Source organism: Myotis myotis, unplaced genomic scaffold, assembly GCF_014108235.1.
Source record: "Myotis myotis isolate mMyoMyo1 unplaced genomic scaffold, mMyoMyo1.p scaffold_m19_p_10, whole genome shotgun sequence".
NCBI classification, from domain to species: Eukaryota; Metazoa; Chordata; class Mammalia; order Chiroptera; family Vespertilionidae; genus Myotis; species Myotis myotis.
Genome location: NW_023416314.1, coordinates 40,288,526 through 40,313,497, shown reverse-complemented (window position 1 = coordinate 40,313,497; position 24,972 = coordinate 40,288,526). Strand labels below are relative to the sequence as shown.

At 56.4% G+C, this 24,972-nt stretch overlaps 1 protein-coding gene and 1 pseudogene across 7 annotated transcripts in view; one reads left to right on the top strand and one right to left on the bottom strand.

Annotated features, from left to right (window-relative positions):
- The window catches only part of ARAP1 (ArfGAP with RhoGAP domain, ankyrin repeat and PH domain 1), a 70,115-nt gene that overhangs the window by 6,003 nt on the left and 39,140 nt on the right, over positions 1–24,972 (bottom strand). For 3 of the 7 annotated variants that reach the window (XM_036325079.1, XM_036325080.1, XM_036325083.1), the window contains 27 exons: positions 21,052–21,215; positions 20,382–20,449; positions 19,646–19,773; positions 19,377–19,532; positions 18,939–19,008; positions 18,528–18,648; positions 17,921–18,123; positions 17,335–17,441; positions 15,278–15,477; positions 13,476–13,561; positions 12,040–12,222; positions 10,750–10,924; positions 9,435–9,569; positions 7,158–7,293; positions 6,786–6,888; positions 5,782–5,977; positions 5,516–5,567; positions 5,258–5,421; positions 4,912–5,124; positions 4,473–4,578; positions 3,941–4,088; positions 3,766–3,852; positions 3,615–3,683; positions 3,183–3,300; positions 1,694–1,807; positions 1,316–1,461; positions 796–828 (listed from right to left, as the gene is read on the bottom strand). In XM_036325079.1, the coding sequence (XP_036180972.1) occupies positions 796–828; positions 1,316–1,461; positions 1,694–1,807; positions 3,183–3,300; positions 3,615–3,683; positions 3,766–3,852; positions 3,941–4,088; positions 4,473–4,578; positions 4,912–5,124; positions 5,258–5,421; positions 5,516–5,567; positions 5,782–5,977; positions 6,786–6,888; positions 7,158–7,293; positions 9,435–9,569; positions 10,750–10,924; positions 12,040–12,222; positions 13,476–13,561; positions 15,278–15,477; positions 17,335–17,441; positions 17,921–18,123; positions 18,528–18,648; positions 18,939–19,008; positions 19,377–19,532; positions 19,646–19,773; positions 20,382–20,449; positions 21,052–21,215 (3,481 nt within the window). The other 4 variants (XM_036325084.1, XM_036325081.1, XR_004970389.1 and 1 more) reach the window with 4 other exon arrangements.
- LOC118664082 lies at positions 16,056–17,054 on the top strand (annotated as a pseudogene).

Genomic DNA, 24,972 nt, shown 5'->3' with positions numbered 1-24,972 from the left:
CTGCTTCCTCTATGGCAGCTAGGCCTTTCCGGATGTTCTCAAGAGATGAAGTGGCAGGAAGGGCTGGAGACACTGGTGGGGGTGGTGTGGGAGCTCAGGTTAGTCCCCTCGGCTGGGAACACATTTCTGCTGCCTGTCTCTGCAGGGCATCTATGTTCTGTGGCCCCCAAGGCACAACTGGGACCCAGAGAGGTGTCACAAGACATATTCTCGCTGAATCTGGGAAAGTACCCAGGCAGAAGTACCCCTTTAGGTCTAGAGCAGCCCTGTGGGAGGACTAGATGAGCTCTCCTCTCCCAGGGGTGTGCAAACAAGGGCTGGCAACTGGGCCAGGAGGTGGAAACTCCTACCATAGGTCACAAGCCTCTGTAGCCCCTCCCTCGTGTTTTAGGATCAGGACAGTAGCAAGGCCCTTCTGACAGCCCCGGAACCCTCTCTAGGGTTAAAAAGAGGGTGGCTCCAGAGGTGACAGGAGATGAGGACCAGTACTCTAATTCAAATCTAGGGGCCTCTGTTATTGGCTCCTCCGCCTCTACACTGAGTCATCTGGAAAATTCTAGAGCATCACATTAATGGGGGATTCCTACTTTAGGAAGAGGACTCTGGGAGAGGTTTGGGGATGAAGGGCAGGAACCTAGGCCACAAGCCCAGGGTGGGGCCAGTGCTGACAGGCGAGGGGGCAGGGAACCATGCCTAGAGACGGCCAGGAACTCTGGCTTGTCCTCATGCTCCCCCCAGGCTCACTCGGCCCCCAGGTGTTGTAAGGCAGCTGGCAGTTGGCCCACAGCTACTCACGGTCTCAGGGGCCCCGCTCCACGGCCTCTGGCTCTGTTTGATAGAGGATCAGGGTTACAGAAGAAGGAGGCCCAGGTCCAGAGCCAGGACGGTGTGTGTTGTGGTGCGTGGTGGGGTGTAGCATGTATGTGCAAAAGACGTTGGGGGAAAGGTTGTCAGGATAGGGTGTGGTCTGGGAAGACACCCAGCATGTGGACAGGGTGGGCCCACAGGGGACATGACCTGTGCAGCAACAAGACATGCCTAGGCCACAAGTTGGGCTCTCACCATATAGCATGTGCCTGTGTATATCATAACAAGGCACAGGCACAGGTCTGATATAATGGCATCCAGGTTCCAGGGCCTAGTGGGGCTATAGAACAGAGCAGAGTAGCCTCCCCAGGGCCACTGCTATATTGGCCCAAGACGCCTCAATAGAGACGCTCCCACTGGTAAACCCAAGGGAACACCTGTGCATGGGTGTCTGTGCACACTCTGGTGCAGGGCCCTTCACAAGGCAGGGCCCAGCAGGGCCACTCACCCGGATCTCCTTGTAGAGCCGCAGGCAGCTGCTGTTGAGGATGAAGTAGCGATCGTGGAAGCCACCTGAGGGCAGGCCCAGGCCCAGGAGGCTGCGGTCCTCGCGGAACTTCATCATGCCATGCTTGGTGTCACCCACATGGCTGGCTGGGGAAGGACTGGAGTGGGCATGGACTACACAAACCTCCTACCCATGGGTCCAGACACCCAGGGTAGGGTCCCAAGATGAAGGAAAGTGCTCCATCCTACCCCAGCCTCTGAAGAGGCCTGCCCGTCTGGTGCCTGCTGCCTGAGCAACACCACACATCACATTGCCAGGTCCTGCCCGGCCCTGTAGATACCACCCACCCAGCTACACCCATCCAGGTACACCACCTACCCAGGTACAGCAACATGGCCTCCATGGACTGGTACTTCTTCACCACCAGGTAGCTGTCTATGCCCAGCCCGTGCAGGATTGGCAGCACCTTCTCCGAAAAGTGCAGGGGGCGCTCTGGGGAGAGGGCACACCCACTGTCACCAGAGTCACGTGGCGTGACAGCACTGAGGGCTGGCACATGGACACACATCACCTTTGCCCATGCTGTTCCCCCTCACCGCCGCCTAGCACCACCACAATCACCATGACCTCCTCCCACACCCGAGCTTCAGGCATGACACATCCTGCTGGCACCACAGCTGCTCGACCCAACGTGTCCAAACCCAAGCGGTGAGCTTTCCTATTGTCCTCGTGAGGAAACAGCCTCACCCGCCAGGCAGCCCAGCCAAAACCACCCCTCCTCCTTCTCAGCCTCCCTCCACAGACAAGTCTCCCTGCTTTTGTCCAGCTCCATTGCTGTCTCCTGGCCATGTTACCATCTTCTCCTCAGACTCCTACTGTGGCCTTCGAACTGGTCCCCTGCATGAGCTCTCACTCCCATCTCCCCCAGCTCTCTCCACCCAGCAGCAAGGAGACAGCTTTTCAAACTCCCAGTCACTACCCTTCGCTGGCCTCGCACTGTCGTCAGGCCCCGAGTGGCCACCTCTCCACCTGTATCACAGCCCACCAGTGCCACCACCCCTCACGGCCCTTATCTCAAGCTCACTGAAAGGGCGCTGTCTCTGGCCATCACAGGGCCTTTGCCCATGCTGTTCCCCCTCTTCACCAAGTAACCCCTTTTCTTCACATCCTAGTTCAGGGACCCCAAAGCCAGAGACCCTGTTATAAGTTCTGGTGGTGTGGTGGCCCTTTCCTGAACAGCAGCGACACAGCTGTAGTTGTACATTTACTGATATGCTCACAGGATTAATATCTCTGTTCCATACCAGACTAACCCGTAGGAGGTAGAGACTGTATGTCGACCTAAAACTCCACAAATAACAGTAAAAATGAACAGAGATACCCTCACCATCCACAGCCATCAAGATCACCCTTCACCCTAAAATGCCTTTATCACCCCCCCCTTCACTACCATAGCCTCTTCATAATACCAAACAACTATCCTTACCTACACCACCACCCCACCCACCCCACAGTCATCACCACCCACTGTCCCCTTCACCACCAACAAGGTCACATGATCAATCCCATGATCAAATTCAGCTCCATTACCATTGCAAGCAACACTATTCTCATTGAGACCTGAGAAAACATCGTCTTAGCTAACACCATATACCCCTTTACTGTCCCTCCCATCAGCAGCACTATAACCATGACCTCAAGTCCCACCAGCACCGTTACCACCATTACTGAGATCATAGGTGACAACAATCTGTCATCCCAAACCCCCTTCACCACCACTGTCCCCACACTTCAGGGTAAGGGAAGACACACTGGGGCTGCAGCCCGGACAAGGACACGCTGGCACCATATCCTGGTGGTCACCCACCTGTCTCCTCCCTCTCATTGACCTCAAAGCAGGTCCAATAGTCCTTCTCCCTGATGCTCACATTCCTGCGATCCAGGATCTCCAGGGTCAGCTCCTCAGCTGTCATGGATGCTGGGATCTGTAGAGACCGAGAGGAGATCAGCCTACCCTATCCCCTGCCCCACCACAACCTGGCTGTACGATTCAGCCCTCCCCTCTCAGGGCCCTCTGGAGGCCGGAGATTCGGGGGGGTGGGGTGGGGGGGGTGTCTCTGAGTCATCCTGATGAGCTGGGTGGGGAGGTAGGGAAGAGACAGGCCAAGCACCACCCAGATGCAGGTCCAAAACCGGGGCTCCCTTTGGGATAGAAGCCCTGCTCCCCCAGCCATCTGAGCCTGTGCCTGGCCCAGCCTGACTCTTCTGGTCACTTGGCTTCTAGGTCCCGGGCCCCCACCTTGATATGCTGCTCAGCTTCTGCCTTCTTCTCCTCCAGGTACACAGTGCAGATGAAGTCACCGGCGTGCTGTAAGGAGAAAGGGCTGGATGCCTGGGGTGTGGGTGCAGGTGGATGGCCTGGGCCCCCCACCCCAGGTCCTGTCCGTCACCTGTGTCCCACTGGCAGTGCCAGCCACACGCATCTTTACAATGGCGGTGATCTCTTCCCGCTGCTTCCTCAGCTCCTCCTCGTCCACCTGGGAAGAGGGCAGGGGCAGAGACAGATGGTCACTGCTGCACGGGAGGCTCAGCCCTGCCCTCCACCCCCACAGGCTAGGGACGCACACTGAACACCACCACATAGTGGTTGATGAGGTCTTCCACCACGTGGCCAGCCTTGTAGTCCTGCCCATCCGTCTGGAAGAGTGTGGGCCCAAACACGATGGCCAGGTTGTGTGTGTTCATCTGGTTCGTGTCGGAGAAGCACTGGACGCTGCACAGGGAAGGACGGAGGCTTTGAATGAGGAGTCCGGCCCACCTCACCTTCCCAATTCCTGACAGGACTATGACTGGAGAGAGCCCAGGAAAGATCCTGGTCGGAGCAGAGCTAATTAAAGGGAAGTGGGGACAATCTTTTTGGCCATGTCTTGGGTCCTTGGGAAGAGTAGGGCTGGGAAGCTGGAGACCTGGCCAAGGTCTCTATTCTCCCAACTGCAGGAAGTTGGGAGACAAAGTGTCCAAGATTAGGGAACCTCATAAGTCAACACTCAGTTCCCAGGCCTACCTGGTTCCCAGGGGAGGGCAGTCAACAGGGCTGGGATAGAAGAATCTTCTCTACCTCATTCCCCCCGAGCCTTGCAATAATAGTGCTCCTCACCAGTACAGATGGCTGATAAGGGCCTTCACTGTGGCCCGGTTGACGGGTGGCAGACGTGCCAGGAGCCCTCGGTACCTGGAGATCTTCTCCTCCTCATCCTCAATCTCTGGGTTGGGGAAGATAGATGAGGTCAGGACCCTCCCTGCCCCCTCCAACCGTAACCACCCCCCCATCCCAACCCTCTGGCTGCTCTGCCTCTTACCCCAGGAAACAGTACTCCCTGCCCCCTCCAGGGCAAATCCTACCAGGCACTCAGGAGTTGCCAGCAAAGTATAGAGTGACAATAGGAATGAGAAACAGGAGGGAGAGGGACTGGAGGCTGCCTGCTGGGGCACGTTTAGCCCAAGTGCATACTGGGGAGGGGCTGGAATCCTGAGACAGGAATGGACAAGTCAGCAGCACTGGCCTGGATCTCAATAGGCACGGATGTAGAGCCCACCTGAAGCCTCCAGCCAGAACAGGCGCTGGGCTCGAGTGAAGAGCCCATCAGGCAGGTCTCGCAGGAAGCGTTTGAGTGCCGAGGAGACGTTGTCCACATGTTGCTCGCCCTCCTTGAGGCGCACAGAGCGAGCATCCTGCCGCAGGCTCTCCAGCAGCTGCTGTGTCTTCGAAGTCTGTCCACTCTTGCGGTAGATTCCCTCGGAGGTCAGGCCTGGAGAGGGGTGGGGCTGAGCTGGGAGTGGACAAAACTGAGGGCCTAAGGCATTGGTCATGGGGTGGGGCCTCCCAGCTACTTTCACGGGGACTCTGGGAAGGGGCGGCTTGGCCTCTGGGACAGGGCTCACCACACTGCGTGATGTAGTCCACGCAGCGGTACACTATCACAGGAATGTCCGAGTCTCCCAGCTGCTGCTCCGACAGCGTATCCCCTGAGCTGGCCGCTGCTTTCTGGATGGACCCCAGCCAGCCCGCAAAGTCCAGTCGCCGTTCTCCCTGGATATACAGTGTCCTGTATATTTCACAGGGACAGTCAGTCACTTGGGGTCTAACCCTGCCCCGCCCTCCCAGGCTTCTCAGAGCCCCTCAGGGAGGCCAGGGCTCACCTCCTTCTCTCCACCAGCACCAACACCTGGTTCTCGCTGTCCCCTTGGACGGCTGTGGAGGAGCCAGTAGAAGTGAGGCCTGGGCCTTGTTCATGGTCCCCAACTTGCTCCCTTCTGAGGCTCTCTGAACACACACCCCCCCAGGACCCACCCGCCAGCATATGGGGTCACAGGGTAGCATTCAGACTTCCAGGGAGGGGCTGGGAGCCTGGGAGCCCAGGATCCGGTGCCCTGCAGGTTGGGGCCCCAGGGCTGGATCCACGCACAAAGCTCCTGCAGTTTCCGCAGTTGCAATGGCTCCTCGCAAGGCCCCTCTGGGAAGATGGCATGGAGCTCGGAGCCGGTGAGAGAGAACCAGCCCTCCTGGGCCCGCTGCAGGCTCAGGCCAGCTTTGTAGGGTAGGCGCCCAAGCCGCTCAAAATCCCGGGCCAGCAGATCCTCAGCCAGGGGAGGCACGAACGCCTGTTGGGGAAGACCAGAAACTGCTTCGGCCATCAGCACTACCTGCCCAGACACCCTGGCCTGTGGGTGCATGCCCACTGCCCACCCAGCTGCCTCCTCTGTCTTCCCCAGGGCAGAACCCAGCAGAGTGGATGGACTCAGGTGTATTATGCCCCATATCAGACCCACTCAGATGTGCCCTCCTCTGGAAAACATCCCGACACGAGAGAAGGATGTCCTTCTCTGTGCCCCAGGGCGCCAAAGCTTCCCTACCCTCTGCTGTGGCACTGATTATACTGTCATTGCTATCCAGACCCCATCTGTCTTCCCCATCAGCATGGAGCACCTGCAGAGCCAGGACCAAGACATTCATCTGGGTCCCCAGGGTTCTGAGGAATGACCATCAGGAGCCCCACAGACGACTGAGCAATGACCAAGGGAATGATAAAAGTCACCAGCCCTCATAGCACGGGGACCCCAGAGGAGCCTGCTGGAGTCCCCAGGGCAGAGATCTCCTCTGCAGGCTCCCTGCCTCCTTCCTCCAGGACAAGGAGACCACGGGAGTCAGCACTGTCCATCCTAAGACGGCTCTGCCTCCATTCATTATTACACATATATTGAGCACCTATGGAGTACAAGGCGCACATAGTTGAGACAGGTTTCTTGACCACCCCCGGAGTGCTGCAGATTATGCTAGGCCCTGGGCCTGAGAGCCTTCCCTGTGTCAGCTGCCCTCCATCCTGGAGGAGCTGGCATATATGGGATCCACCAGGAGGTCCCACGATATGCCCTGTAGGACTCCCTCCCACCTCCTGCTACCCAGGCCCACCTTAGCAATGCACTTGACCCACTCACGAGCCAGGTCCGCACTCTCCAGTCCAAACAGATATAGTCGCTCTCCCTCCGTGTACACCTCAAAGGTGTGCTCAAAGCTGTAGATACACAGGCCAGGATTCAGCCCCCACCCCCCAGCCCAGCCCCCCATCACTGCTACTCTCTGCCCCACCCCATGACTGCCCTTGTGAGTGCCCTTCACCTGGTCCCCTAAGAGTTGGTGGGAACGCCCAAAGGTGGGGCCTCAGGGGGCTGTGTGACTCTGAGGAGGTCCTGCCCCTCCCTGGGCTTCTTCCCAAGGGGGTAATGGTGGGGGGGTTAGATCTTATAGGAATAATAGCCTGTGATTCTGCCCAGGGGTGCTCACCCGTGGGTGTCAGGAGGGGGCACTGCCAGGCACACAATCTCGCTGGCCCGAATCTCCCCGTTGGGGGTCACTGCCCGCTCATTCTCATAGTAGCTCAGGACCCCGTCACTAAGGACACACCAGCGTCGGCTGAACTCTGGGGAGAAATTGGTCAGGGGAACCATGAGAGAGCCACCCACCCTCACCTAAAAACCACCTCTGCATCCTCCCTGGGCTCCCACACCTACCTGGTCCATGTCCTCTTCATTCTAACTCACAAGCTTCCCCCAATCCCACCCTCCTCTCTGCAGCCCTGTGACCCAGCCCAGCCCAGCCCAGCCTCCCCCCGGGACCACTGCAGTGGCCTCGTCACTGCTCTTCCAGCCTCGCTTCTTCCAAGAGTCAAAAGTGATCTAGACTTGGCTAGTGTGCTCAGTGGTTAGAGTGCTGCCCTGCACACCGAAGGGTCTTGGGTTCAATTCCTAGTCAAGGGCATGTACCTGGGTTGCAGGTTCAATCCCCAGCCCTAGTTGAGGCGCATGTGGGAGGCAACCAATTGATGTGTCTCTCACAGCATTGACTCCCTTTCTCTCTCCCCAACCTCCTTCTTCCACTGTCTAAAAATCAATGGAAAAAATATCCTTGGGTGAAGATTAATTAAAAAAAAAAGTGCTCTAGCAAAACTAGATTCTGTCCTTCCTCAGCTCAAAACTCTTCCATTACCCATCCCACCCCCTTGTCCTCAGAACAAAGTCTGTGGCCCTCGGCCTGGTATTCAAGGCCCTGCTGGGTCTGCCTGTTCCCACCTCTCCAGCCCCCTTTCTGGGCACATAACCCACCTCCCTTCTTTTCTCATCTTGTTCCCTCCCTGCACCCATCATCCTTCAAAGCCAGTTCAAACGCCATAAGAAGCCTTCCATGTGCCCCTCCCTCTCCTGCACCCACCTTCCTTTGCCAGCAGCACCCATTACTCTATACTCTGCCTCCCCTTATAATTGCTCCAAGGACTCTGACAAGATTCCATAAAGGAACAGGAATAGGAATCTGGGCCAGGAAAGGCAGGAGAAAGAACAGAATGTCAAGGTCATTCAGACTCATGAAGCATTGAACTTCACACTGGCTCAGGGCTTCCTGGAACCCAGGACAAAAAAGGATGACTCAGGCAGCTACATAAATGACACCCTCAGGCAGAGAGAGGTAGACTGGACAGTGCCTCAGGGAGAGTGAAGTGATGTGCAGCACAGACTCCAAACAAATCTCTCTGGGAGGTGGAGGGCCTCAATAGGGGATGCTGAGGGACGCGGTGAGCAACAGTCTTGACGGTGTTCCCACCGTGGACTCTGTCTCTCATCCTACCTACAAGAGCATGGCATGCCCTCTGAGGGTGATGTGTCCCAGAACCTGCCCCCCAAGGCTGAGCTCCCTCTAAGAGGACCAGCCTTGTCTCAGTCACCCTTCAGCCTGCAGACATTTGCCAAGTAAGTGCCCACTGGGTACAAGGCACTGTTCTAGGCTCGGGGCTACAGTGGTGACCAAGAGGAGCTGATGTTTCAGTGGGGCACAGAGAATCAATATACAGACCTATAAACAGATTAATGTCAGATAAATGGTAGGAAAGTAGGTTGAAAGCAGGGTAAATAGGGAGGGCTATTTTGGATAAAATGGTTCAGGATGAAGTCTCTAAGGAGTGACATTTAAACAGAGACCCGAACGAAGTGAGGGACTGACCATGCAGATACTTGGAGAAAAGCATTTTGGGCAGAGGGCTAGTGAGTGCAAAGGCCCTGGTGGGCGTGAGTGTGCATGTCTGAGAACCAGCAAGGCCAGTAAGGCTGGAGTAGAGTGAGGAGAGGAGCGAGGTCAGGGAGGTAATGGAGCATGCCATGGAGGTGCTTGTAGGGAGTGTAAGGACCGTGTATATACTCAGAGTTGGTGAGCAAATGGAAGACTGAGATAAGAGAGGGACGGTGCTTTAAGCTTAGTCCTCAAACTTCCTAATATCCACCGACTCCAAATGCCAGATGCCCAGCACAGGGCCCATACCAGTAGGTATTCAATAAAGGCTTCTTTAGTCCAAAGGAAACAGGCAGTGCTGGGCTCTACAGAGCTGTGCCCTACTTACATCCTGATCGTGCCATTTATTAAGCACCTACTGTGTACCAGAGACCACATCTGGGAAGCCCTCCAGGTTGACTCTGCCAGGGTGCACATGGCACCCTCATGGGCCCACCAACCTGTCCAGCACTGGCTTTTCTGGCCTTGCTGCCATACCAGAATGGCACCTTCCCAGGCACCCACCTTCCCGGGCACGGCGGTCCTGCAGCAGCTTGGCAGCAGAAGCGGTCTTGTAGAGGAAGCCACTGTGGCTCACAGTTGGCAGGACAACAGAGTAGTGCTTTTCCAGGGGCTTCATCAAATCCAGCCGAGGTACCTCTTTGGGGAAGGGGGTGGGGGTGTAGAAAGGCTGGTCATACTTGCCATCCAAGGGGCAGCCCATCACCCACACCTGGGTTGGGCATCCAAGCTCGCCTTTAAGTCACCAGACCCGGATCCCTGACTAGCACTCAGGATCTCACTGCCACATCCAGGGTTTTGCCCCAGCCGTTCTCCAATTCTCCCCCTCATGTGCAAATTCCACCCTGCTCCCAAGGCCCAGCTCCAGTACCAGGAAGTCTCCCTGACTCCCCAGCCCGTCCCACCCCACCCTCCCTGTTGCCTGTTGAGGCAAAGGGCCAGCACACTAGAATGAGGGGGGCCTTGGGCAAACTCGATAACAATTCCCAAAGGGAGGTTTATCCCTGATGATGCAAAGCCTAAGGAAGCAGCCTGGCTGCTTCAGTCCCAAAGCCCGAGCCAGCTGGGTGGTCTCCTGTGTCTCCCTGGACACCTGGGCTCTCTCCAGCCCAGCGCGCCCCACCCACCCGTGGCCCTGAGCCCGGAGCCTTGGCCGAGGAGCCCCACCCTCAGTCCTAGGATGTGGCCCCAGAGGCCAGCGCTGGGCCATGACCAGCAGCCCTCAATCCCACTGTCTCCTCCTCATCCACCCCAAGAGCAGAAGCCAAATGGAACCCAACCTGTCTGTGACAGAGACCCAGAGCAGTGGACAGGGCTGCTATTGTAGGTCACCTGCACATGGAGAAATGCAATACCCCCCGCCCCCCCCCCCGCCCCAAACAGCAAAACCGACATAGCAAAACAGACATAGTCTGCACAAACCCCAAAGCCCTCAACACCCCCAGGTGCACAGAAACAGATCCACAGCAACTCAGAGACGCACAGATGCGGGCACACAGATGCAGTGCTGAAGGCTCACACTACAGATCAGGGAGAGACCCACAAAGACACAAAGACGCAGAGACAGAGACACAAAGGGACACATGTATAAAGAAGCCAGACGCACAGACACTGACATGCAAACCCAAACACACCCCAAAACCACACACACTGTTATATCAGGACCCTCAAGGAGCTGCAATTACAGCTGGAGTGGTATGTAATCAAACCTCACAAGGAGACACACAGCCCCCAGACCCCACTGGCATCCCTTCCAAAGGCCCAGATCCCAGCAGCAGGGAGGCTCCATCCCTCAAGGACTGCCCCACCAGTTGCTCACCTGTGGTCCGGTTGTTCCGAAGGAATTCCATCTGCAGTGTCTGCCCCGCCTGCTCAGCAAGAGCTAGGGGTGTGGGAGCCTCTGGGTCCCCCGAGAAGCAATTGACCCCAGCTCCACAGCCCAGGAGCGCCTGGGTCTCGGCCAGGTCTGTGGTAGTGACTGCGGCACACAGGGCCTGGGAGGGGCGAGGAGGGAGGAAAGGGTCAGTCCCAGCAGGAGTGTGGGGCCAGTGGGGAAAGAGAGTATGGGGGGAAGAGATAGGAAGGATGAGGAAGGAGGCACCCAGGTCTTGGGGGACCCATCCGCAAGTTGGAAGAGAGAAGACGGAGGAAGAAAAACAGAAGAGAGGAGGAGGAAGAGAAAAGCCCAGGGAGAGAGGGTGGACAGGGGCTTCCCAGCAGAGACCAGGATCCCAGCACCCAGGGCTCACCCCTGCTGCAGCCCCAGGACCCTGTCAGCTGCCAGGCCTGCTCTCAGGAGGAGCTCAAGCTCCCTCTGCCTTGTGGAAGGGCAGAGGGGGTTGCTTTGTAGCTAATTCCTCCCACATTTGAATTCCTCACCGCCTGCCCATCCCTCCGGACCAATGGGAGTTGCCGCCCCTCCTAGCTGGCAAGTCAGACTGGGCTGGACTGGGGGCTGGACGCCTGGGTGCCTGGGAGGTAAAGGCCTGGCTCCCACTGGGCTTCTAGCTGGACTGAGCCTCTGGGGTGGGGCTTCTTGGGGGAGGGGCTGCAGGCCCACAAGAGGTCACAAGTGGCATCCCCCTGCCTTGCAGCAGACTACCTCCCACTCAGGCAGAGCCAGCAGGACCCAGGGCTTGGCTCCTAGCCTGTCAGGGCCTGGGGCCCATACGGGGGCCTCATCTTGAGTGGGGTGTGGATGGGGGTGGTCAGAGCGACCAGCTGTTTTTCATGAGCCTGACAGGAAATAGCATCCCCATCAAGTTCACTCCTTTTGGCAGGATACAGAAGGAGCAGGACAGGGTGCGGGAGACAGAGGAATCGGCAGGGGAGGGAGGCAGACAGATGCTGGGATGTGGTCTTAGTCCAAGGGTCAGGCCTGGCTCCTCCTTTCTTTGCCTCAACTCTCCCTGTAGCTTAGGTACAGCCCATCTGCCCTCTGGGCCTTAGTTTCTCCATAGGCCAGCTCATCACTGAGAGCTGGTGGAAAAGATGGGCTATGATGGTGAGAAATGTGTGGACAAGAAGAAAGGGGGTGGTCTCAAGGGGCCCTGACAGTATAGGGAAAAGGGGTTGCTCTTAAGGGGCCCCAGAAGCCCAGTGACCTGACCTTGTCCAGCTCCTCCTGGTTGCCAAAGAGTGGATGGTAACGGCGGTACTTGCCCTCGAGGTATTTGGCCTCCAGGTGGCACCGCCGGGCACTGGAGCTGCTGTGGGGCTGCAGGGCCTCACTGGGAGGCACACTGGCTGCCCAGAAGCAGTTCCCGGCGCCATTGCCCAGCTGTAAGAAGAGCTACAGGTGTGGACAAGAGGTTAGAGACAGCCTATGACCAGGGGCCCCGTAACCTGCAAAATCTTGGTTTTGAGGTTGTCAGGCTTATGGCTGGGAGAGCCAGGCCACCCACCCACTCTCCCAACAGGGAAGCTGAGGGGCAGGCTGCTTGTTGGTGGCCTGGGGTGCTCCCTCACCAACCCTGGGCCTGAGCCCAACTCCTCAGCTCAGTGAAAGGACAAGAGGCAGACAGTCTGAAGGTAAACATCCCAGGCCTGGCTTCTGGTTGGGGGCCTTGCTACTTCCCCACCCAGTCCCACATCTGGAACTCTGCATTCCTGAGGCTATCACAGCTGGGGGAGGGCTGGCTAAGCTGACAGCCAATGGGGTGAACAGGGATTCTGGGACCATATCCTGTCCAATATCCTTAGACGTTCCCCAGGGGCTGGGTCTGCAGCTCCACCCCACATAGCTCCAGAATCCAGACACACCCGTTCCTGGGACAGAGCCCTACAATCACCACCTGGCCTCCTCCAGGGGAAGAGGGGCAAGGGCAGATTCTGGAGGATTGCAGGGGTCTAGCATTCAGGATACTAGTTTTTCATTCTTTCGCTCTGCTGATTCTCTGTTCCACTGCCATTTCCTGCCCACCTCCCCTTGCCTCTTTGTCAGGTCTTGTGTGGGGTGCTAGAATGCAGAAACAGTCCCTGCTGCTGCTGACTCACTCTGTGACTTTAGGCAAGTCGTTTTCTCTCCCTGGGCTTCTATCTCTGCATCTATGAGCTGCAGGCTCTAACCCTAACTCACAAGGGACGTGACACCCAAATTGCTCTGGAGCCTGCAGCTGAGCTGGGCTGTCAGTCCAGCCTTCTGTTGCAGGTTCTCCCCTGTAACTACCACCATCAGTACCTGGGAACCCCAAGTACACAGGCACAAATGTACATGCGAGTGTGTGCCCCTAAGCATCAACCTCATATCCACTGGCACGTGTGAGGAGAGGTGAAATGAAGTAAATAGTTTAGGTTTTGCAGGACACAAAGTGTCGGTTGTATAGTCTTTTTTTTTTTTAACAACCCTTTAAAACTGTAAAAACATTCTTAGCTCAGTTTGCTGCCTGCCAAAAATCAGCTTTTCCAAAATCCACACCCACTAGATGATCCCAAAGGTCTCTTCTAGCTCTAGAGTGCTGGGGTCTGGGAGATGGAGGAGATGGAATTGGGAGACCCAGGCAGCAGCTAGATCCCCAATACAGGTGAAAAGCAGGGGCCTCCCACCTCGATGAGTGTTTCTGTCCACACCTTCCTGTCCATCTTCAGGCTCCGTACCTTGGAGACGCCAGCACCCATGCCACGGTGCTCCCCTGTAGACAGAGGGCCAGACTTGGGTCCTCTGGGCTGTTTCCTGCATAAAGCACTCACCTCCTTCCCCATTCCAACCCCCAGTGCTCATACAGGGGCAGACTGGGAGAGGCCACAGGCAGGACCCAGGGGCTAGGCCTGCAGCTCCACCCCACACCGCTCCAGAATCCAGCTACAGACCACTGCTCCCTGCACCACAGGACTGAGTCCAGCAGTCATCACCTGGGCTCCTGCAGAAGCCCCCCAGCTGGCTTCCTCTGGCCAGTCTTGACTCCCTGCAAACCCCTCCAATGGTTCCCAGAATTAGTTCTAAATTCCTTACCTGCTTCTCCTCCAACTTCATCTCATGTTTCCCTCTATCCCACTCAGCCACATTTTCTTCCCTCTTCTAATCTTCCAGCCCCTTCCTGCCTCAGGGCATTGCACTCACTGTTCTTTTTGCCTGGATTCTCTTCCCCCAACTCCCCAGGGCCTGTTCCTGACATTTAAATCTCAGTTGACATGGGGAGAGGGCTTACCACATATTTTCTGCCTAGCACTTCTGTTCGTTTGTGTATGTATTTTCGGTCTCTCCCCTCTAGAACGTAAGCTGCCTGAGAGCAGGAACCTTGATTGTCTGCTTTAGGGTCTAACCTCAGAGCCCAGGACAAAGGGGCACATAGTGAGCACTTCATAAATCTCTGTGGGGTGAAAGGGGAGGGGGAGTCGGGGATACAACCTTGCTCCCTACAGGACCCACAAAGGACCCGTGTAGAAGAGAGGGGGCTGGGGGCACTAGGAGTGCCTGGAACTGCCTGGCTCAGACCTGCTTCTGCACCCCAGGCACCCTCAACCTCCATGAGCTGATGCTTTCCTAAGCTGGTCTCCAACCCAGTCGTTCCTTTTCTGCACCCAGATCTCATAGCTCAAGGCCTCCTGGACGTCTGCCCTAGATGTTCCACAGGCTTCAGGGCTTTTCACTGAGCTTGGAAACTTTCCCAAACTGTTCCTCCCCCGGATCCCCACCTGGGCATGGTCACCTCCTACGGGGGCCAAGTCCCCAGCACCTGACACAGTGCCTGGCACATCACAGACCCTCAATAAATGCTGACTGAGTAGATGAATGAATTTTGAGTTCCAACCTCTTTCTTTCCCATCCTCCTCATCTCATCTGCCGCTGGAAATTTTACACCATAGATCCTAACCATCTCTGGAATGCTCTCCATCGCTTCCCCAGACCAGGCCTCCTCCTCCTCTCTCAGCTCCAGCAGCTGCCTCCTTACTAGTCTCCAGTGTCACTCCCTCTAACTCAGCTTCCAACCTGCCAGAGTCTGTTGCACAAATCTGACCAAGTCCTCCCCTCCGCTGCCTGCCATCCCCCTCTGGATGAAGCATCAGCTCCTCCCTCCACCTGGCCCCTGCCAGCTGCTCCTACATGGCCTCCTTCCACTCTTCTGAGGGGGCAGGGGTGCTGGACCCCAAGAGGCCTGGGCTCAAATGCACTTACTTGCCCGAGGACCCCCAACGAGTTATTTTCCCTGTCGATGCCTCAGTGCCCCACCCATGATGTGAGAAGTTAAATGCCTGCCTTGCAATCCCAGTGGCAGAGGCTTGGCACACAGGTGCACCTTAAACAATCTGACTGCTATCTTCACTCGTCCCTCCAGCCAGACAGACCTCCTACCACCAGACATATCAGCCCTGTCATGCCTTGGCCCAGTGCTCCACCCCAGACACACCTGCACAGCGCTTGCAGATGACGACACAGAGGTTGATGGAGGCCCAGTCAGGCTGGGCAGCCCCGCAGTCAGCACAGAATCTGTTGGGGGCCACGGCCCAGATGCGCTCGGCCACCTCTGAGGTAGACAGGGCCTCGGCAATGGCTCCCTGCATGGCCTCCAGCCACTGCTCCTTCTCTAGTTCTGTTTCGGCTGAGAAGCTGGAGACAAAGGAATGGGAGGAGGGAGGCTGGTGGAAAGGGCTCAGAAGGATTTGGGGGCAGCATAAAAGGGCACAGCATGAAGTTGGAGGAGCAAGGTGTTGAGAGCTCATAGTCAGAAGAGGGAGTCATCCTGGGTCAGTGAGGAAGGTGGGTGTGACAAAGGCAAGGACAGTGAACCTGAGATGTGTGAGGGCTGGTGGAGTCCCAAGGGGCTCTGTCCCACCCAGGGAGTAGAGAAGGCTGCTGGGAAGAAATGACACCTGGCTAAGACTTGAAAGATGACAAGGGCGTAGCCAGGTAAACCGGTGGAAGGGTGTTCCCTCTAGACAGAGGGAACACCATGTGCAAAGGGGCAGGATGGCACATGGGAGATTCTAGGACCTGTGGGCAGGATGGGCAGACTGGCAGAGAGGAGGCTGGGAGACAGATAGGGACTGGCACAAACCCAGAGGACAATGGAGAAGCAGTGGAGGGTTTCAGTGGCGGGGAGGGGGAGATGTCTTCCCCTCTGGCTCTTTCTTTCCCTTTCGCCCTGAAGTCGAGTGTGTACATTCACGATTTGGCTCCACCCGTAATCCACCGCCACGGCCCAAGAAGGTGTTGCTGCTGCAGATGTAATGGATTGCTAATGCTGCTTTATGAGAGGCGCTGAAGACCAGCCACCCTCATCCACGAAGGCCTAGCAGTGGAATCTGCGAAGCCGCCAAGGCCTTAGCCAGGTGCTAAGCCCGTCTTCATGTGCTTGCATCCAACTGCATGAGCCTACATATGCCAGGTTGGTGGACACCCTTGGTGCTGAACACCAAATCAACTGAATTAAGGCTGATGACAAGGAACTCGGTGAATGGGCAGGCTCTGTAACACCGACAGAGACGGAAAACTCCGGAAAGTGGGTGGTTGCAGTTGTGTGGTAATTAAGGATGATGGTAAGAATCTCAGGCCAAGGATGTCATCAAAAATTACCTCAAAGGCAAGAAATCCTATATAATAAAGAGGTAATATGCAAATTAACCCTCACACCCTCACAAGATGGTTGCTTACGACCAGGCTGGCAGGGGAGTTAGGGAGGGATGACCAAACGACTGAACAAGCAGGCTACGTGGGGCAACCAGAGCAGGCTGCGTGGGGCGACCAGGCCGGGGGGGGGGGGGAGGGCGCGGGAGCCATGAGGGGTGACCAGGCTAGCAGGGGTGGCAGTGAGGGGCGACTAGGCCAGCGGGGTGGGCAGTTAGGAGTGACCAGTCCGGCAGGGAAGGGGCAGTTGGGGGTGACCTGGCCAGCAGTGGGAGGCAGTTAGGGCGACCAGGCAGGCAGGTGAGCGAGTAAGAGCCAGAGGTCCAGGATTGTGAGAGGGATGCCTGACTGCCAGTTTAGGCCCGATCAGGGAGGGGACAGAGGACAGACACAGACCACAGAGAGACAGCTGAGGTCCCAGAAATCAAGATGGTAGAGTCTTAGAGGTTCAGGAAGTAGTCCCCAGGACAGGTCCCAGGAGACAGGAGGGAAGAGCAGCCTTTTATCTCAAGCACGTACCGATGTCAGATGAACACTCTCGAGGGAGCAGGGCAGACTAGAGGGACAGCAGGGTGAGTGGGTGGTGCAGAAAGTCAGTATGGGCAACTCTGAGAGCAGTTGGCAGGGAAGGGGGACAATGATAGCCAGAGGTGGGTAGGGCAAGAGTGAGATTTCTTAAAAGGGAGAGGTCAGAGCAGGTTAGCAAGTGAAGGTCAAGGTCCAGCAGGGGTGGGCAGGGCAGGGAAGGGAAGAGAAATCCACCCCACAAGAAGGGGCAGCTTCTCACAAGATGAAAACAGTGAGAGGGAGTGAGGACGCGGGTGAGCAATGGAGGCTCACCTGAAGATGCGGTACGGGGTAGTGAGATCGAAGCTACGCCGGTCCACTTCCTTCACATTGCCCACGCTCATGTCGATGAAGGTGATGCCGATGCCCAGGTGGTACTCCTGGCAGGCAAGTGAGAAAGAATGAGGGCAAGGCCTGGAGGGTGGAGCTCAAGGCCCAGGAAGGGGTAGAGAGGAGGGGGAGGTGGTACCTTAGGAATTAGAAAGTGGCTAGAAAGGAGATAAGTGGGGGGATCAGGGATCTGGGCCTGGGTAAAGGTACTCAGGCTTGGAGGCCATAGAGCAATAGGATGGGAGGGTAATACTCAGAGACCAGGCAGGGGATGGAATCAGAACTAAAGGCAAAAAGGAAGACAGGGCTGGCTTGGACAAGAAAGAGAAAAAGGAGGGGAAAAAAACAGAACTAAATGGCCAGATGGGTAAGAAAGAGGCTGAAGGACCAGGTGGACTTGGGACAAGGCTAACGGACCAGGTAGACAAGGGAGAGGCTGAGGGACCAGGTGGGCATGGGGTGGGGCTAAAGGACCAGAGCGGGCATGGAGCAGGGGAGAGATTTAGCAGCCTGGCCCACCCCTTCGTACCTCCAGATTCTTGTAAAGCTGCACTTTGTCCCCAACCACAGCCACATACAGTTTATTCTTGATGCCACGCAGCTCCAGGCTGCCAGCACGGTCAGGCAGCTCTGAGCCTTGAACACCCAACAGAGAAGCACTGGATAGCCGGGCCCGGGCACGCTGCTCGGCCACTGCCTGCTGCAGGGCCTGCATCCACTCCTTCCGCTCCGCTGTGGGCAAACGGGAAGAAGTAAGCCAGAGCTCAGCTTGGCAGGGGGCCCTCGAAGAACAAGAAAGCCTGCCCAGACTGGCCACCTAGCTCTGATTATACTGAGTTCTCTGACTTGGACCAATCCCGTGGAGCCAACCTCAGGCTCCGATCCCAGCTGTGACGGCTTAAACTGGGCAAGCCCGCTTTGCCTATCTGAGCCCATTTCCCCCTGTAAATGGAATCTGATGCTGAGGACTCGGTGGGTATCTCACGCACAGAGCCTCGGAGGGTACCCCCATTCGTCCCCCATCTCACAGAGGGTTGACTCCTCTCTGGGTTTTATGTGGGAGAAGCAGATGTGCCCTGGTCCTCCCTGCCCTTATCAAGCCAAACTGCTAGTCTTCTGCCGGTCCCACTCCCCACCATCACTCTCTGCCCGGAAGGCAAAGGTCCGGTTGTTCGTGATCACTTCAAACTTCTGGTCCCCAATGGCAGCCACGCGGGAGATGCAGGCCACAGAGATAAAGCGCTTAGAGTAGGCGTCCTGGGAAGAGAGAGGAGCTGTACTGTGGAGGGTCCCGAGGCCCAGCACCCCCTAACTCCCTCAACCTCAGTTGAAATGAAGGCTATAGCCCCGTTTCCCACAGGTGGTCAGGGACAACCCCTACCTTGACCCTGACCACAGCCCACAGCTGGCTGATGGGCCAGAAGAACATGGTTTAAGGAGTCAGACTAGAGCTCTGGGGAGGACTCATCTGGGGAGGGACTCTGCCTGGGTCCCCTGTCGGGTCAGGCTGGAACAGGAGGTCGCATCAGGATCAACACGGGCCTTACCTTGTTACTATCAAAGTATCGCAGGTAATCGACATCCAGTCTCACCCATCGCTTCTGGTATATATAAGATCTGGAGAGGCAGAGGCAGAGGGCAACAGAGCAAAGGATTGGGGATTAGGAGAGGGGCTCTAGGATTATCCTAGCCCCCTCAACCAGCCATGTACAAAGTTAGGTACAGCCAGGTCCAAAAGAGGAAAAATCCCAAGTGGTCACTGAGAACATGGACTTTACCTACAGCTGGAGTTGGACTCAAAGTAGGACTTCCCAATATTAAGGGTAATAAAACACAGGTCTGGGGGGATCATCAGTGGTTAGTCTGCATGGAGGGAGTCCTACTCTAATAACCTTGATCCCTCTGATTTTCAGATCCATGACACCAGCATAGAACAATATGCACCCCATGCAAAGCACCAGCAGGACCCAACAGGCCTCACTCACCCCTGCGGTGGGTTCTTGTCCAACCAGCCAGACTTGATGACCTGTGCGATGGGGGTGGGGCCCCCGGGCAGTTGATCCATGGGATGGGGTGGGAGCTGGGGGCTCAGGAGGCTGCTGGGCAAGGATGAGCTCAGGTGGCTGGTGTGCCATCCACCACTGGAGGAAGAGGAAAGGGAATGAGGCGGGCCGAGGTGGGGGCTCCAGTGGGGTAGGGGCTCAGAGATGGGGGAGCTGGATGGGCGAGCCACCCGAACAAAGTGGACACTCACTTGGGGATGCCCTCGTAGGCCTGGTCATCCTCTTCTTCATCCCCTTGGTCGTCCGACAGTTCCTCCCCCTCGCTCAGCAGACTGGCCACACGCACAGCACGTGGGACTCGGCTCACTGGAGGCTCCTCCTGTCCCCGGCCCAGACCCACTCAGTGTCATGTTTCCCTTTATGCCCCAGATAACACCTACTCAGGGGCTGCCACACTCCCTTCTGTCCACTCCATTCTGGACCCACACAACTTAGCACTCTTCCTCATTTCCTCACACTCCCCTCTTCCCACTGGCAGACTGCACAGGGGCCAGGGGAGACAGGGCCACACCAGACAGATCAAAGACAAAACAAAACAAAAATAGAAAGACTCAGGGGTGGAGAGTTAAGACACTCAGAGGGAGGGTGACACTGAAACACAGAAAGTGAAACAAAGACAGAGGCACAGATCTCTACAACAGCTATGCTCAAAGCACCAAGGAGAGAAGAGGCCAACCACAGCCATCCACATGCAGCTGACGACTGGAGCTGGAGCCACAAACCAGACCCCCCAGATTTCTGGCCCAGCATTGGGATTTGGGACCCTGTGCCTGACCCATGACCTTGCATGGCAAGACAATGAAGGGGGAAGGGAACTCTCCTGGAACAGCTGCCCATTCTCTATCTGGTGGTCCCCAGGGCCTGCAGGCAGCTGAGCAGCCTGGCCTCACACTGACAGCAAACAGCCCTAACCACCACCTGCCCCACCTTCTTGGTCATCACGCCAGCTGGGGCTCCTGGCCCCTCCTCTGGGGTCTCATCGTAGTCAGGGTCATCTGGGGAGAGAAATGGGTGGGGGGAGACTTAGATGCAAGGAGCCTGGCCTCCCGTTCCGGGCCCCTAGGCCCCTGGGCCTGGCTTCACAAAGGCCATCCTCAGCCGAAGACCCCCACCCCCAACTGGCCTGGCTTTCAAAAGAAGGCACAGGGGACAGGAAGTGCTATTTATACTCTTGGGACCTCACAGGACGTCACTAGGGGGTGCCTGGCCACTACAGGGAGGTCTGAAGAGGTGGCAAGCTTGGGGATCAGGGGCGGGAACTATTCAAAAAAGCAACATGAATTGAGAATCAAGAGAAGTGGACAATCCTCAGGAGCAAACCAACCATGACCATGGAAAACAACCTCCCTCCCCGAACCATGGGCAACTCAGAAAGTTTGCCATGTGCCTGCACCTGGTCAGATAAGTAGGTCAAATAAGTGGGTGCTGCCCCCATTTTGAGAATGAAGGAAATGATGCTTACCTGTCCAGGGGCACACTGGGGGTCAGTGGCAGGGCCCAACAGAACAGGGGATGCAAACCTTGCATCCTTTCAGCTCCTTGAGGGCCAGAGCCCAGGGCACCCACTCAGAGCCCCAGGCCTGGCTATGGCACTCACCGAACTCTGGGAACCGATGAAGAGGCTTTGGGGGGATATCTGGGAGGCTGGGAGACGGGGGCTGGGGAGGCTCCCGGGGGAAGGTGGCCGGGGGCTCCTCAGGTTCTGGCTGAGGAGAGGCTGACAGTGGTGATGACAGTAACTCCTCTTCTTTGTAGGGAGGGCTAGAAACAGACCAAAAGTTGGACAGTAAGGGGTTAGCTCAGTGCTGCTGTCACTGGGCCAACATCACCATGCGACAGAGCCAGGACTCAACCCATGGGCCCCAGCTCACCTGAGCTCAGCAAAACTCATCCATTCCAAAAACTCAGACAGGAGCCCTCCTCCACACAGACCTCCTTGCCACACTCCCCCCCCCCCCCGCCCCCCCACACACACACACCCTGCAAGCTCCCCAAAGCCTAAAGGAAGCAGGCACCTCCCCTGGCTGCAACGCTGTGACACGGTCACCTGTCCCAGAGCTCTAGCTTTTAGCCACATGCACCCCTCTAAGAGAGGAATGAAGACCAGAATGGCGTGCCCTAGCGGTTTGGCTCAGTGGATAGAGTGTAGGCCTGTGGACCGAAGAATCCTGGGTTCGATCCCGGTCAAGGGCACATAGTTCTGTTGCAAGCTCCTACCTGGCCTGGGCCCTGGTCAGGCCTCGTGCAGGAGGCAACCAATCGATGTGTTTCTCTCACATCAATATTTCTCTCTGTCTTTCTCTCTCTCTAAGTCAACAGAAAAATATCCTTGGGTGAGGATTTTTTTTTAAAAAAAGACCAGAATGGCATGTGGGTGGTTTACATCCTAGCCTGGGGAGTCAGGGAAGGCTGGACGAGGTGAGGCTTGAGCTGAGCTTCTAAGGATTAAGAAGTCGTATGTTGGCAAATGGTTGAGGGAGAAATGAAATGGGCGTTGAGGCCAAGGGAGCAGATCAGAGAATCAGAAACCGAGTCCAGAGGCCCCAAGTCGTGGGTCTCTGACCTCTCTTGTCCCAGACACAGATATTCACCAACCCCAGATGCCCCAGACCTCGCAAACTCACCTGACCCCACCCCACTCCTCTTAGAGCACACCAGTTCCCCACCTCTGCTATCGCTCCCCTAGGAACCCTTCCCCGACTCTCCTTCGCAGACCCCTGGGCTCCCGCAGCCACAGTGCTCCTCCTGTCTGTCTGTCTCGGCACAGATCAGACTGCTCCCTGCAGGCTGAAAGTCTCCCAAAGGGCTCTGGCACCAGAGATGTGGGTTAGAACCTTGCCTCGGCGTTACGTCCTGTGTCCCAGGGTAAGCAACTAGCCTCTGTGAACCTGTTTCCTCTTCTGTAGAGTGGGGACTCTATTTCCAACCTGCCAGGGTGGTTGGAGGATTAACCAAGACAAGGAGAGTCGGATGCCAACACACAGGATGTACAGGGGCCACCAGTTGGAACGAGATGCCTGAGCCTTACAGCCCTGGCCCCACCCACTGCCTCTGCTAGTGTCCAGCAGGGGCCGAGGAGGAGCAACAGAGTGCGGGCAACCTTCCCCACGGGTTATTTTCAGCCTGGTCTATTGCCCAACGTTCCTGGCAGTGACTGACTACAAAAGCAAGGAAGGGCTGGGGTGTGACCATGATGTCAGCCTTTGCTCCTGCTGTTGCCTCCTCCAAGAATATCCTTCTCCCTGGTCTCTGCCTGGGGAACAGCTACTTAACCTTTAACTCCAAACTCTGAAAGTTTTCCTGACGCCTCCTTCATGCTCCCCCCCATCCCTGCCCATGTTTCCTTCTGTATGAGCTTTAGACCATCGTGCTGGCATCTCAGCCAGGAACTGACCCCTGAATCTCCAGTCTATGTGCTTCTTAGGACACATGGCTACTGCCGCATCACCACTAACCGTCTCTTCTCCATGTGTGAGCAAAGAATGAATGAAACTCTTCCTTTCTGTGTGAGAACCTGACCTTCAGCTGGCTTCCTTCCTTACTCTGCTCCCCTAGAAACCTGCCAAAGGTGGCATGTCAGCCCTGTTCTGAGGTGACGCTGCCGCTGGCGAAGGTGGCCTGAGTGAGGAGCCGCACTGGATGGGGAGAAACTGTAAGTGGTCGCCACGGTGAAGACACAGGAGCTTTGGGCTCCTCTGAATGTGGTGGATTGTACTGGGCACATCCCATGCAGAGACCTAAACCCGCACCAGTGGGGTTTTTACAAGACATACTAGCCCCTTGGGGCAAGACTTTCTAAGCCAGAGTGGCTCTCACACCTGTCCACTGTGAGTCTCAGTGCCCCCTGAGCTGTCCCTTAGAAGGTCACAGAGAATGGCTCCTATCCAGCTGTGTGAATAGTGGCACTGACTGCCATGAGGACCCCACAGCAAAGGAAAACCTGCCACTGCCCTGGTGGCTAGCTGTTCCCTTCCTATATGCTTCTCAGGGAATCTGATGCCACAGGGGCTTATGTTAGTCTTATGGGCATGAATGTTCAGCTGGACCTGAGAAGATGCCCTGTGGGTACTGCACCAGGCATCTCTCAAACTTTACCCTGAGTCTCTTTAGGGCAGGGGCAGCATTGGACTTCTTTATCCTCACAGCCCAGTACAGGGCGTGGCTGAGTCAGCAACAAGAACATGTTGAATGGGTGGGTGGGTGAGCAGACAGACGATGAATGGACAACAGAGTAAGTGGGTGAATGGATGGATGGGTGAATAGGTAGGATGGATGGGTGAGGGTTGGGAGGAAAGCAAATGAAAGGGCGAATGATGACCAAGAGACTGAGTGAGTCCTTAAAGGCCCAAGGGTGCAATGCCCTTGACCTCTCGACAGGCAAGTCACACACAGCCTCCCAGACTCTAAGAAGAGGCCCTTGAGGGCCTGGCCTGATTAGCTGAGAGCAGAACTCCAAGCTGTCAGGCCAGGACCAGTCAGACTGGCCCAGAGGAGGTGGGGACAGGTTCCACCCCTTCCAGCCAAGCAGGGCTGAGTGGGCCTGGTTTCCCAGCCTCCCCCAGGACTGAGAGCCAGCACTGAGGGGAAGGTGGTGGCAACACAGCATCCTCAGAGCCCAAGCAGCCTCGGTCCTAACACCTCTGGCCCCCAGTTCTCCCCCATCACCATCCTGCCCATCTGCCCATCTGAGGCCTCCCCAGCATGTGGGCTCCTTGAGGCAAATGCCACACTACTTTATGCACTATGGTGAGCCCAGCACTCAGCAGGGATTAGGAAGTAAGTGAACACCTGGATTAATTCTTATTGTGTGTGTATATGTATTCCCAACAGTCTTTAAAGTACTTCATATGAATTAATTCAGGTACTCATCACAAGGGCTCTACAAGGTATGGCTTACTGTTCTCTCCACTTTACAACTGAGGAAACTGAGGCACAGAGACACAAGGTAATTTGACTTCCATCCCACAGCTGGGATTTACACCCAGGTAGTCTAGCATCACAGCCTGCAAGTTCAATCACGAGTGTGAGGCAAATGAGGCCACAGCCAGAATCTGAGGGCTTCTCTGAGGCTGACCTCCTGACGCTCCATCCCAACTCAGAATCTAGGCAGCTCTGGAGCTGATGTTTGGTCAAAGAGAGAATGTGATCACAGCTCTGATACTTGTTGTGACCACGGCAAGAAGGGAGAGGTAACAGGTGCAAAGGGCTCTTCTTCCAGCAGAGCCTTCACAGGAAAAGGACTATGTGCCAAGAAGGCAGAAGCAAGGGGGCCCCTCATGAACCTCCAGACTTCATTCTAGCCACCTCCTCCAGGAAGCTCCTGGCTCACCCCTGCCTGCCTACCACAGGAACCAGGCTGTGCTGAGTCAGGGCCCAGAAAAGGAGAAGTGGTGCCAGGAAAGCACAGCATGTGGGAAAACCCCAGGGGAAGGGACAGAGTCCATAGAGTGCTCCAGCCCCAGCTGGAATCCTGGCCACTCCGTGCCTGCAGGCCCAAGAACAGCCCCAGCTCCAATCT